Source organism: Rhododendron vialii, chromosome 2a (assembly GCF_030253575.1).
Source record: "Rhododendron vialii isolate Sample 1 chromosome 2a, ASM3025357v1".
NCBI classification, from domain to species: domain Eukaryota; kingdom Viridiplantae; phylum Streptophyta; class Magnoliopsida; order Ericales; family Ericaceae; genus Rhododendron; species Rhododendron vialii.
Window position 1 is genome coordinate 15,055,692 of NC_080558.1, and position 12,935 is coordinate 15,068,626.

Here is a 12,935-nt window from a genome sequence, read left to right on the forward strand (position 1 = left end):
TCGATGACATCACATGACTTTTGGCCCAAAGGCTGGAAAAAAAAAAAAGAAAGAAAAGGAGAAACAAATATTTAATTCCGCTTTTTTCTAAAAAAAAAATTTTAAAAGAAAGTAATTTGAAACCCAAATATAACGAAAATGAAAAATAATTTTTCAATTTTTTTGCACCGTTTAAAAGATCTCAATAAGATCTATCAAATAAGATCCATATTGGTAGAAAAATTATTTACGTAAACACATGATTTTTGACCTTGAAATTACCTTCTTTTTGAAATACTTCTTTTTTCCATAAATCAGAACGGCAACTTAGTGGGTGGGACCACAACCTTTTATGAGTGGAGGACCAAAGGTGTTATTATTCCCGGGTATTTTATGTGTCTCAATTCCAAGTAAGTAGCATTTCTCAGCCCCAATAGTTGTTGGCACTTGGCAAGAAGAATCAAACGTGAGATCTTTGAATGGAGCAAACGCCTATTATCGTCAGGGCTGGCCTTAAGGTGAAGCTCGAAGTGCGGTCGCTTTAGGCCTCCAAAATTCGGAAAAAAATTGGGCCTCATTTTTAATATAATATATTAAAATATTATATGTTAGTTCTTCCGAGTTATAGCGCAAGCAGAGATGGTTGATGCAATGAACTTAAACGATGAGGTCTGTGGTTCGAATCCTAGGATGCCTCATCTGCTATAGTTTTTTTTCCCAGACTACAACTCCTTACATGGCTTGTATTATTATATATATAGTAATATTAGTTGTGCTTTAGTTGTTGTAAATGTTACTCAAGTCTAAGATTTAAAATATTTTGCACACGATAAATGTTTCGATAAGTTTTCTTTTTTAATTTTATTTCGTTCATTTTTTTTACTTTTAATGTCTATTTCACAAAGAAAACACTTTTGATAAAAAAAAAAAAGGTTTAAAATAATTAATTCCCTTATTATTAAAAATAATATTTGTACAATTAAAGTTAATAAATAATTAGTTAGAGAAAATAAAGTGTGTGAGAGGTACGTTTGATTAATTTTTTTCCTAATGGCATAAAAAATTTAAACATTTTATTTTAGTTAAATTACGAAGCGAAAATAGTATGTTTAATCTTTTTACCTTATATTAGACACCTACATTGATTTTTTTTTTTGTTAAAAAATGTAAAGCCTTATTTTTAGAATTCGCTTTAGGCCTCCAAACTACCAGAGCCGGCCCTAATTAATGTTAAGGTTTACACAGTTTGGTACAATTTTAATTGCCGATAGAACAACTAAATTGGAATGGATGGGAGTATACATTATACCGCATTAGGATGAAATCACATGAGTACAACTAGTGCTAACGTTAGTACTTGGGTCCCGTTCCCCTTAGGTCAAGTACTTGTTTTTTGTTTATCATTTTATAAAATAAGTTCTTTTCTCGTAATACATCACCTTTTAATTTAGTGATGAAAAATAAATAACTTATTTCAATAGAGAGTAGTATTGAAATTTTAGTGATGAAAAAATGAAGAGGCAAATTTATTGGAGATGGCGGATCAAAAAAAAAATTTATTGGAGATGCTCTTAGCCAAATGAACTGCACGTGCAACTCCGAGTCCCGATTCACTACTTCTCGGACAGTCTCTACTTCTCTCTTTCTCTCTCTCACTTGGGTTTTTCTGCGCAGTTTCCCTCTTCAATGGCTTAGGTTTTGTCTCTTATTCTTCATCTCCAGTTATCCCACGGTAAGTGACTCAATGGACTCGAAATCCTTTTGCTTTACTTATTTCTGTTCTTGAGCCCCTGATTACTCGGATTTTGTGTTAGAATCGTGTTCCTTTTTCTTGTGAATTGCTGTATGTGATGAGCCCTAAGTTTATCTCCAAAAATCTAGGATGTGTTTCTTAAATTGTATTCAGCGGGGCATTGTTATTAATGTCAGAAATTAAATACCCTTTATTCTTTTGCATGAGACGCACAAAAGTGTGATCTCTTGTATACTTTCACGTTTGCAATTCGTTGAATATGTTGCTTTGGTGGGTTCTCTGTTGAATGGAGATAGCATTGCCCCATGTATGCTTCTTTTTTTGGTGGTTTTTTTTTCTTACTATGAGCTAATGTGCCCTGCTTTCGTAGACCAACTCCTTTCTACATCTCGATTAGACATTAGATACAGTTATGTACTTGTGTCAATTCTATTGCAAACCAATGGTCAGTATGGATGGATGCATTCGGATGGCATGAGATTAATCCTTCATCACATTGAAGCTTGGGGGGGCCGTTTGGTTCGCCTTTCTTATTTGCGTAGTTTCTCGGAAACGGGCCCTTAAACAAAGGATGACAAAAAGAAAAGCATGGAGAGGGAGATACACCCTCTGCCTCTAGTCCCCCATTTTCTGAATTTGTCTCTCCGAAAAAGTGAAAGAAATGAGAGGAATGACTAAATTTAGTAAGCCATCTCTTTGGCCCTTGTTTTAACATTTCAGTTAAGAGGTAATCTTCTATCTTACAAATTCTACTCTTCAGATTAAAAGACTTTACTTCTCATCAACATCTACCAAGCAAGATGGGAAATAATTAACCTTGTTCTTCTCCGTCTCTTTTTGTCTTTGATAAGTAAATTTTCATTTCAGTACATTCCCAAGAATGCTCAAGCAAAGGGCATTCCCCAGCTCACAAACAAGAAACCCTAGCATATTTGTTACCACAAGGCCTAAACAACACTATACATGCTAACAACAAAGAAACACCAATATGCTTCCAAGACAACAACAAGAGAGCAATACATCACTTGGACGAATTCAAAAAGGGACACCATCCAAGATGCATTTCGCCTAGCCTCCCATTTTCATGAAGAGCCTCGTTCCTTTCTCAGGCTGTTACTTTCCGCCAAGAGCATGAGCCATCCTAATAGAATTTACAACTTGCCAATCCCTTAAACAACAGTCAAAACCTTTGCATAGGAGGTGCATTATGTTTGGAGCCTAGAGTCGCTCACAAAAGTTAAGTGGAGCATGAAGTCATCTTGGATGTGATTCAATGCCACAAAGCCTTAAATATTTGACTTTTGGGGATTTGTGGATGATATCATGCACACAATACCCATTTTTTCATGGCCACATTTGGGTACTGTGAACGTCTATTTGGACTTGGAGTATACAAGGGTAAGAAGAAGGGTATTGATGCTACAAAGAGGATCTCAAAATTTGGAGGGTTATTTTTCTGGAAAATCCTTATTTGAAGATCTGCAGAGATAATTGCGGTTTGTTGGTCAATTCTGGTTGCAGCTTGTCGAAATGAAGTTCCAATCGCAGCCTCTGTCAATAGTGGTTGAGATGATGCTGTTGTTGCGATCATATGATGTAGTTAGGTTGGTGGATCCTAATAACTATTATCGTAGATGGACCCGAAAACACGGATCAAGGCCGAAAGTATATAGAAATCAGGTTTTAGGACTTACTCATGCAAAATCCCGCGGGTAGGCCTCGAAATCCACGAGCTATGGGGCTCAAAGCCGAGCCCTAAAAGGCAGCATACAAGGCTACAATAAATCACCCAAAAACTGAACTTCAATTCATCTAAAACTTTATTCAAGGTGAAGTTTACATCCCTATAGATAGATCTACGAAGGTTACGTCAAAGGGAAGTATCTAGGACTAGAAACAAGCAAAAATACCGAGGGTCTAAAAATATAAAACCTGCAGGCATTATTTTTTGAGACAAGATGGCTGCTTTCACACACCTTTAGTATTCCTTACACAAACCTTCATTACCAACTAAGAAAGCTCAAAGAAATAAAAAGACCTAATCCTACAACTCAACTTATGTAAAACCAGCTTTTAACTCTCTTTTCTTGCAAAAGGAATAGACCACTTCTCCCTAAAAAAGTAAACTTGAATCTTCATTGCATCATTGTACTTTGTATAATGGGAGTTGCTGAATGTAGGTGACATCTTGGACATTTCAGTCACGTGAGTTTGCTTGTTTTCGTCTTGATAGTATGTTTGGTCAAGGGGAGGTGTTTGGTCATGTGTCTTTCCCTGTTGATCCAAAATGGTGGTGACATTTGGTTCTTTTGCAGATTAAGGACCATGGGTTTTTTAGTAATTAAAGTGTGTCAGACACCCTCTCATCTAAGTATTTTAGAGGTAATAATAGTCCCTCCGTCTAAAATTGTGGGTCCTTTCTATTTTTGGATGTTCCAAAATGTTGGTCCCTTTTGAGAAGTCAAATTAAAAAGCTTTGAGTTTTCCGAAACTATCCCTTCATAATAGTTGTGATTGTGTTCAAGGGTTAGAATATAGGGGCAATGTAGGAAATTAATGCCTCTCAATTTGAATTCGAATGAGTTATTGCTTGTCCCCATAAAAAGTTGGAATACCCGATACCTTTTGATCTTATGCATAAGATCAACACCTTGTGACAATATGAACATCTATATTATGTTTGCGATGTTATTAAAAGTGTGCATTTGTGCACTATTTGTTGAATGCTATAGCAATGCGTTTATTGTGATCTAGTTGGCATGGTAATTCAAGCATATTTCCTAGTCTTTTACTAATTGTGCTTATATGTAGTTTTGACCCCTTACGTGACTCGCTTAGAAGCATGGACGTGTAACCAACATCACATATCCATGTCTGATATGTGTCGCATGCACAAATCTATTTGACCCGGATATTTTTGTTATTATTGTGCGATCAAACACGCTGGGGACATGACCAGGGCACATTGGTGACACACTTGGAGTTCAGAATGCAATTTTAAAAAGAGGTTCAAAATTGCCATTGATGCTTAGTTCATGAATCATGGATAGAAGTGGTAATTAGTTTTACGTATCCGTAACATTCATGTTATTGTGTTCTTTCATCTGTACTTTGATTGAAAAATGGTTTTTCTTCTTTATTTTTTTTCTTTCTATTAATCATATTATCTAGCTGTGACAAAAGAAAACGTCCCCAATATGTCTGTGCCCTGATTTTGGGAAAAATAACTTGTCTGTATTCATTCTTTTTAACTGACAGGCAAGCCAAAATCAGCATGTACTTTGTAATAGTGTTCTAGACTCAGCCATATTCAAACACATTGTACTAATACGGTACACATGCTTAATGAGTTGCTCATGTAACCACAATGGCTTCTTGTCTTGAGAATTTGTGAGAGGAAAGATTGAGCTAACGAGATGTTCTCCTCCTGATATAGTTCTTATAGCTGTGAAAGTGTTTCATATTTTTTACTTTTTATGGAGATGTTAAGAGTTTTATATACATAGGTAGGCTGTGTTATCTTTTTCAGGATTGGGCACGAACCACTCTTGGGACTCTGAGATAGAATCTGCTATTCACAGAGGAGAAGATCCCTGTTTCACTTCAGTTAGTTCTGCACCTTACTGCTGTGGTGACTTCATCATTCCTTTATGAGATTAAATTCTTTACACAACCGGTGTAAACATTTGTTTCCTCCAAATCAGTTATATTGCGCCACGTCGTCATGTTTTATTGATTGGGACCACTGTTTTGCAACGTGGCGCAATTGCAACGTGGCGCAATGTAATTGATTTAGAGAAAACAAATGTTTACACCGGCGATGTAAAGAATTTATTCTTTTCCTTTATGGTTAGTAAAGGTTATTGCTTGGCTGTAGGGTGCCCGTATACTTAACAGCTAATGTTGCTGCATCTTCCAATCTTCCTTCACATTATTTGTTGTCTGGTGCATCAATTTTATTAGTACAGAAGTTGCCTATGGCATTATACCTTCTTTCGTCGAACTTAATGTAATTTCTCTGATATGATGGAAGACTAATTTGGAGGCTTATAATGTGGAATTCCCCCAACCAACCACCCAACAAATGGTAGATTTTAATGAATAGTGAGTCTAACTTCTTGAAAAGCCCAAACTCTAACACTACTGACACTAAACTGGTTGAAAATTCCTGATTGCTTTGGTCAATTCGGTTTTGTGAAATGGAAAACCAAAAGGTTTGGTTTTGTCCAGCATGTTCCAAAACTGGACTGGACCTGATCAAGTAAATCCTTACTGTTTGATGATGAATCTGATTATTTGAATACTCTCTCTCTCTCTCAAGGCGGTTCATCATGGGGTATTTGGTATCATTGTCTTCACAATTAGAGAAGTTTCAGTAGTTAATAATCACTCGTGATGTACTCTTGCAGATCATGGAAGTTAATTTTGAAGAGGAATTTCACACCAATGATACTCGCCTCTCTCCTGAGCTTAGGAAACAATTCTACGAGAAATTGAAACAGGTTGTTGTTTATATCGTTATTGAACCGGCGCTTGAAGATGTAACAGAGAATGAGATGGGGAAACAAATGTTTCGCTCACCCGATGGGCAATTGGAGGAGTTGCGTGCTTTTGAAGGTAGTGGGGTTATTATGGACAATAGGGGTTTCATTCTTACTTGTGCACATATTTTTCGACCTGATTTCAAGATTATATTTGTCCGCCATGTGGATGAAGACTTTCATTTCCGGGCGGAGTTGGTTGCTAAAAATATAGACTTAGACCTGGCTATATTGAAGCCAATAAACAACGATGGTGTCAGGTATAATTTTTCTAAGTTTGGCTCGTTGATCGACGTAGGAATGGAAGTCTTTTCTATTGCTCACCCAGGACCTTTGTGTTACACGTTGGCCATTGGGCATGTGGCTTTTCCATGCACCCATAGTATCACAGATGGTCTTGTCTCTCCTATGCTTAAGACTCCTGGTGGGAGAGTTTATGGAGATATTATTGGTTCCCGTCTAAATAGCATCTCTCACCGAGATAAGAATTTGCAAGTAATTCAAATTAGCAATTTTCATCTTGTTGGGGGCTCATCCGGTGGGCCTATGTTCGACCCTCAAGGGAGGGATATAGGAATCAGTTCATATGGCACGGGGTATTTTCATTTTGTAGTTCACTTGAGCATGTTAAAGAAATTTTGGGAAGATTTTGTTCCAAAACCTCGACCTCCGAAAAAAAGGAAAAGGAGTAGCAAGGTAAAAAGGAAAAGATGGAACATGATTTTTCCTCGAAGTGTGCGTCTCATTCTGAAAGGAAAGAAAGGTTGATGTGCTAGCACGGTGATGGAGGCGAAGGAAAGGTTGTAGCTCGAGTCGCGAGCGGGGTGGAGAAGATGCCAATTCAAGGTTGTAATTATCGGCTAAATTTGTAAATTATAGCGACATGCGGCAAGGAGGTAGGGCAGTTTGTGCCTAGTTTTGAAATTTGATTCGAGGCAACTGGCAATTGTTTGTGTATAAGATGCTCCTTAGATTTCGTTGAAAGAGTAATTTGTTGGTTTATCCTTATTTGCATTTTGTTAGGATGGTCGTTCTCATTTAAGAAGCACATCTAATGACATGGTTATTGATATCTGGAAATTTTTGTCATTCGGGGTGCTCATAACTATTATGCTTGCAATGGGCAATGGCCCATGATTCACTTACCGAAACAAACAAACAAAAAAAGGCCCATCATTTAGTCTTGGTGGTGCTTTGGCAGGTTATTGGATTTGGGGTTAGGCCTTTGGGCAGATTAATTGAAAAAAATAGGGAGTGATTGTTGCTCAATACTGAATTGGGTGGGTATTGGGTTCTTTGTGACAATGCTTTTTTTTTTTTTTTGAAAGGTAAAGTTCATTGCCAATATCAATAAGGATCCAGAGGATCGATTTACAGAGACAATCACACAAGCGGGGAACAAACCCCGAATACAAGCAACAAATCTCCACAAATCAAAGCCCTAGAATACAATAAGCGAAAGAACATGATAGAGGCCCGAGCGGCTGACCCGCGAGACGGAGACTTCTGCCAAGCCGAGACGGAGACTTTTGTGACAATGCTTTGATAGGGAAAATGTTGCTCCCTCTCTCTCTCTCTCTCTCTCTCTCATAATCTTTTCTATGTCCCTACCCAGGCTACCCTACTGCGTTGAGACCATACCCAGGCTACGCTACTGCGTAGAGACCATGGTTTTGTTGAGTTCTTGGTTGGGCATAACTCATTGAGTAGACTAGAGACTGGAATTTGAAATACGGGAAGGGAGAGAGAGAGAGAGAGGGTATGATTGGGAGACTACTTGATTTTGTCGTGGAACTAAAAGAATGGATCGCGAAATTATCACCACCCTTGCCAAGCAAAAAAAGAAATCATCACCACCCTCAAATTTTACCATTTTCCACTGCAATTATGGCACAAGGATGTAACTTGATGAAGCCACTCAAAACATTGCTAGGCTAAATTTTGTAAAAAATGCATTGAGGTAGATACTTTGACGGTCATTCCAAAGTCTTTCAAGATCAAAGTCGATGGAATTTTGCATGAAATCAAAGTTGAGGTTCCATGAAAGCCCCGAGCATGCACTAAATGCAATTCCTTTGCGGCTTTGCACATTACTCCAATGGGTGTCACCTTAATCCTCCTTTAAAACCTTACAGTCAAATTTGGAAAGATAAGGACAGAAGGATTGAGGCTAATGTAAAAAGGAAGGCCATGCTTTGATTAATAGTAGCAAGGTGAAAGACAAAACTATTTGTTCATCCTCACCTATGGTCCATAAAGGAGAGGGAGCATCTACCTCGTCTATTGAAGCTTATCATTCGATCTACTCTTCCACAAGAACTTGAAATCTCAAATTTTCTCAAAGATGTGGAATTTGAGGTACAAGATGAGGTCTCATTGAGTTGTGATCCCCTTGGTGTTTGTTGATATTGTTCTAACTCGGGAGGAAAAAAACACAAAGAGGCTCAAGGATAAGTCGCGTGAAACGAAGGATGCCCGTGCAAAAAAGGAAGCTCAATCGAGGTTAATTAGTTTGCCTCCAAAGTCCAGGAGGAAGGAACACTCAACTGTTCATGCAGACAAATTAAACCACCTTAGAGTTGAGTTTCATATGATGTCAGGAATTGTCTCAATGACGTGCAACCTTTTCGAACTTTTTTTTGTGTGCTTACTCCATAGGTGTTATACCTCTTTGGTAAGAGGAGTGTTTTGTGCTAGGTTTACTAGTGTTACTAGAGGTTGAGTTGCATATCAAGATGAGTGTATTGAACTTCATTGTAAACTCTTTTTGGTAATAAAATTCCTTAATTACCAAAAAAATAAAATAAAAGAAGAGCTGGTTCATAATCAATGTAACTGGTTGGGAATTAATAGCAAGAACATTGAGAATTACAAAACGAACAAAAACAACAATGCCAAATGCTATAAATGAACCGAGCAACTCGTGAGTTCAGCTCGGCTCAACTCGTTCAGCAGACGAGCCGAGCTCGAACTCGAGTTTTCGGTCGTTTAGTAGACGAGACGAGCTCAAACTTGAGTTTTCAGCTCGTTCAACAAAAGCTCAGCTTGTTAATGGAGTCTTGGCTTGATTAAAAAGACTCGTTTAGCAAAATGACTAAGCTAGAGCTCAAATTTTTGGTTCATTTAGTAAACGAGCCGAGTTCGAGCTCGACAAAGCTCGACTCGTTTACAGCCTTGGGCCAAGCGTAAAAGGAACATGTTGTCCCTAGTAATGTTAGAACTAAAAACAAATACTCCCTAGTCTAGAAGAAAGTGTTGAGAGTTAGGACCCATTAGCCACACCCTGCAGCCCTGCCAACACGTGAGAATCTCTTCGCGAGAGGAAAATCAAAGACAGTGACAAATGCCCGATGTGCAAGACAGAGGTGAAATCATTGACGATGCATTTTCATAGGGTGCTTTAAGGATTAAACACTTTCAGTGTTCAAAATTTTAGCCATTTTCATAGGGTTTAAGTGTTTCGTTAATTAGAAGAGACTTGATGAGAATTACTTTCTATTTTCTGAACTTAAAGATAAAATGCACATGTTACAATCACCACTACACCACGTTCATTGCAACCATCACCACTACACTACCAACTTCCACCACCACCATTACCATACCAATAACCGGCATCTCTCCACCACCACGATTATAAACACATGACATTCTTAAATAAAATTAAAAGAGAATAATAACAGATAATTTAAGCCAACCAGATTTATCATCATAAATAACCAATACTTTTTAGTTCAGTTCTTAATTATTTTTTATCAAATGGCTTTTTCACTTAAAATATTCAGCATTCAGTTTTCGAAATTACTGTATATTTTTTAGCTTTCAACTTCAATTTTCAATTTTATGAAACACGCCGTTTGTCAACCACTTTAGTCATTCACACTGGAAGTACATGCTATCGCCGGCTGTGGTAAAAATGACACTTGTACAACTTTGCCTTCTCTTTCAATATACTAGCTAACTTGACAATACTTACTTTTTTCGATACTCAAAAAACACACTAGACAATAATTGATTTTTTTTTTCTTTTCCTTTTCTACAGTCTCATGTTTTAAAACATGAACCTTTTAGTTAGACAATCGCTTTATATTTTTATTCTGTGGATAAATTTAGTCAAAAAATTATTCATCAAACTACAAACATAAAATATCATAAAAATTAAAAGTTACAATAAATACATTTTTAACCATTCCAGACATAAATCTGAGGTGTGGCACCAGATAATAACGAACACATCTTTGAGAATTGGAGTTGACTTTACCATGTGAGATGAAAATGTGAGTTGACTTTATGTTATCTCTCACATGGCCAGTCAGCAATCAATAAGCCACAATACCTGGGGAGATCTCTTTCTCTCTCTCCACATTCCATTCTCCAACTGAAATCGATCTATTGAACCCTGGGACTGAAATTTCCCAACTTAACACCTGCAACAACGTCCTTCACAAACGCTCCCACAAGCGCATACTCCTCCAATCCCCGGACGTCAGCCTTGCACCTCAAAAACTGCGGGAAAAACAGCCAAAAGCCAGTCACCATCACGAATCCAACGGTCATCGGTGTTGCGATCACCCGAGGCAACCAAAACCTGCCATTGACCACCTTCTTGATCCCAATCTCGACAACTAGACACGCACCGTGGAGAAGAAAGAACCACGTGATCTCCCACGTGGGCCGCACGCGGCCCATGTAGTAAAACATCAGCTCGTGCATCAGGCCGGAGACCACGAATGTGCTCATCACGGCTGGAAGCGCAGCCCACTTCCGGCCCATGAGTCGCGCCGAGATGCATAGGATGGGATCGTATACGGTGGGGCGCAGGGTACGGGATACGACGAGGTTCCACCTCCTTCCCCAGAAGTCTTGGAGAGAGGTCGAGAGGTACGGCTCGTCGAACGGCGGCTCAAGCTCGAACCCAAATACACCTCGAGCCACAGCTGCCCCCATGGCTAGCATGATTTCCAACGTGATGTATATATGCAAGCAGTAAATGACCAAAACGATCTTCAGGTGCATGCGGTCACTGTACTCATAAATACGTAAAAACAAGCCTACTAGAACAACCTTTAGAGCATAATTCCAGATCGATTTGCATCCATTTCCGGTGGTTTTGAGATATGAGTTTTGTCTATTAAGCCCGTTTTGAGATATGAGTTTCGTAGGCGGGTTCTTTTCATTTTGATTCTTCGTCAAATTTGACTGGGATTTTGTAGGTGGGTTTTGCTGGATCCTGATTGGGAAACAAGCAATAGCAATGAAATGGGGAAGAGAGAGAGAAGGGTGGGAGAGAGGGCCTTTGTCAAAGGCAAAAAGGAGAAGCTTGAAATTGGTAAGCCAAGCTATGAAGAAAGCGGTGTTGCCGCCAAGGTTGGTGGAGTGAAGTTTGAGAGGAAGGGCAAAAAAGAGAGAGACAATAGGGATGATTGAGAAAAGTCTGGGCATACCTTTGGGAACAAACTTAGCTGAAAAATAGCAGTAGCATAAAGACACAACTACTGAAATCCATACCTTGATGAAGTTGCTGATCTCCCTCTCCAAGGTGTAGCTTGGATAGTAGATCACACCCTCCATTTCTCTCTCTCTCTCTCTCTCTCTCTCTCCCCAGATGAGGAAACAAGATGCAGTTTAGATACAAAATTTGTAAGAAGCACGCCAATGGCAATGACTAAACTAAAGTGTTTGACTTTTTAGGGTCAGAAGAAGTATACTACCCCAGGTCTCTTCCCAGTTCATCAACTAGGACATCAACTTCTTTTTCATAGGATTGAACCTGCAACCTTGTTGCTCTTAAGTGCAACCGCATAACCGTTGGGCTAAGTGCATGACTTGACTCAGCCTAAATAAGAAAGAATGTTTTTGAGTGCTCCATTCCCTAATGTGTTACCGCATGCTGTACGGCGAAGCTGTGCCTATTACGTTTAGATGACATTTTAAGCAAGGTATAATTCAACTGAGCCACACATCCATGACCTGAAGCATAGGTTGTTTTAATCTAAAGAAGACCGCTCCTATGGACGTTTACTTGGACAGGAACAAAGTAATATCGCAAAAACTAGCCACAACCACTCCTACGGACGTTTACTTTGACAGTAACAAAGACATTTCCCCAAAACTGGCCGCAACTGGTTCTCCAATGGAAGAAGAAGATATTGTCTGTCATACACTCCATACTCCCTCCATAAACTAAGGAATATAGATAGGTCTACAAGACTGCCATACAGGCTGAGCCTAATACTTTTTCTGCACTCTATTCTCTTCTCATTGATGAGGATCTTAACATGCCTCAAGATCACACATCAGTACCTTATAACTTCAGTTTTTGTGGCTACTTCTCAGTCATTTGATCCTATAGGGTCCCCTTCCCCTCAACAACTTCAGTCTCTAATACACAGCAAATGCAGCCTAATTGTCAACAAATCCAGCAGTATTCGTCTCATAATTATCTATCATTTCAATCCAGATCCAGTCGTGGTCCTTGTAAGTTCAACAAAGAGGAAAGTTCGCTCAATAAGGGGGAGGAGCAATTTCATTTCTGGCCAAATTTCATTCCAACTGACTCAGGTTGTCAATTATGAGGTCGTAATAATCATACTGCCCGCACTTTTACTATAGACTGAACTTATCAATCACTCAGTCTTCAACGAGAACATTTTCAACATAAG

General features: G+C 38.7%; 2 protein-coding genes across 2 annotated transcripts; one reads left to right on the forward strand and one right to left on the reverse strand.

The window, feature by feature from the left end:
• The first annotated feature begins 1,586 nt into the window (after positions 1–1,586).
• LOC131314318 (uncharacterized) lies at positions 1,587–7,347 on the forward strand. Its single transcript, XM_058342869.1, has 3 exons — positions 1,587–1,711; positions 5,262–5,338; positions 6,142–7,347. Exon 3 carries the CDS (start codon positions 6,145–6,147, stop codon positions 7,039–7,041), a length of 897 nt encoding a protein of 298 aa, XP_058198852.1. The 5' UTR covers positions 1,587–1,711; positions 5,262–5,338; positions 6,142–6,144; the 3' UTR covers positions 7,042–7,347.
• Positions 7,348–10,394: 3,047 nt separating this feature from the next.
• Positions 10,395–12,139, reverse strand: LOC131314340 (acyl-CoA--sterol O-acyltransferase 1-like). Its single transcript, XM_058342900.1, has one exon. It carries the CDS (start codon positions 11,842–11,844, stop codon positions 10,663–10,665), a length of 1,182 nt encoding a protein of 393 aa, XP_058198883.1. The 5' UTR covers positions 11,845–12,139; the 3' UTR covers positions 10,395–10,662.
• Positions 12,140–12,935: the final 796 nt, after the last annotated feature.

Coding starts and splice junctions, on each gene's coding strand:
- LOC131314340 (XM_058342900.1), bottom strand. CDS start 11,844: ATGGAGGGTGTGATCTACTATCCAAGCTACACCTTGGAGAGGGAGATC.
- LOC131314318 (XM_058342869.1), top strand. CDS start 6,145: ATGGAAGTTAATTTTGAAGAGGAATTTCACACCAATGATACTCGCCTC.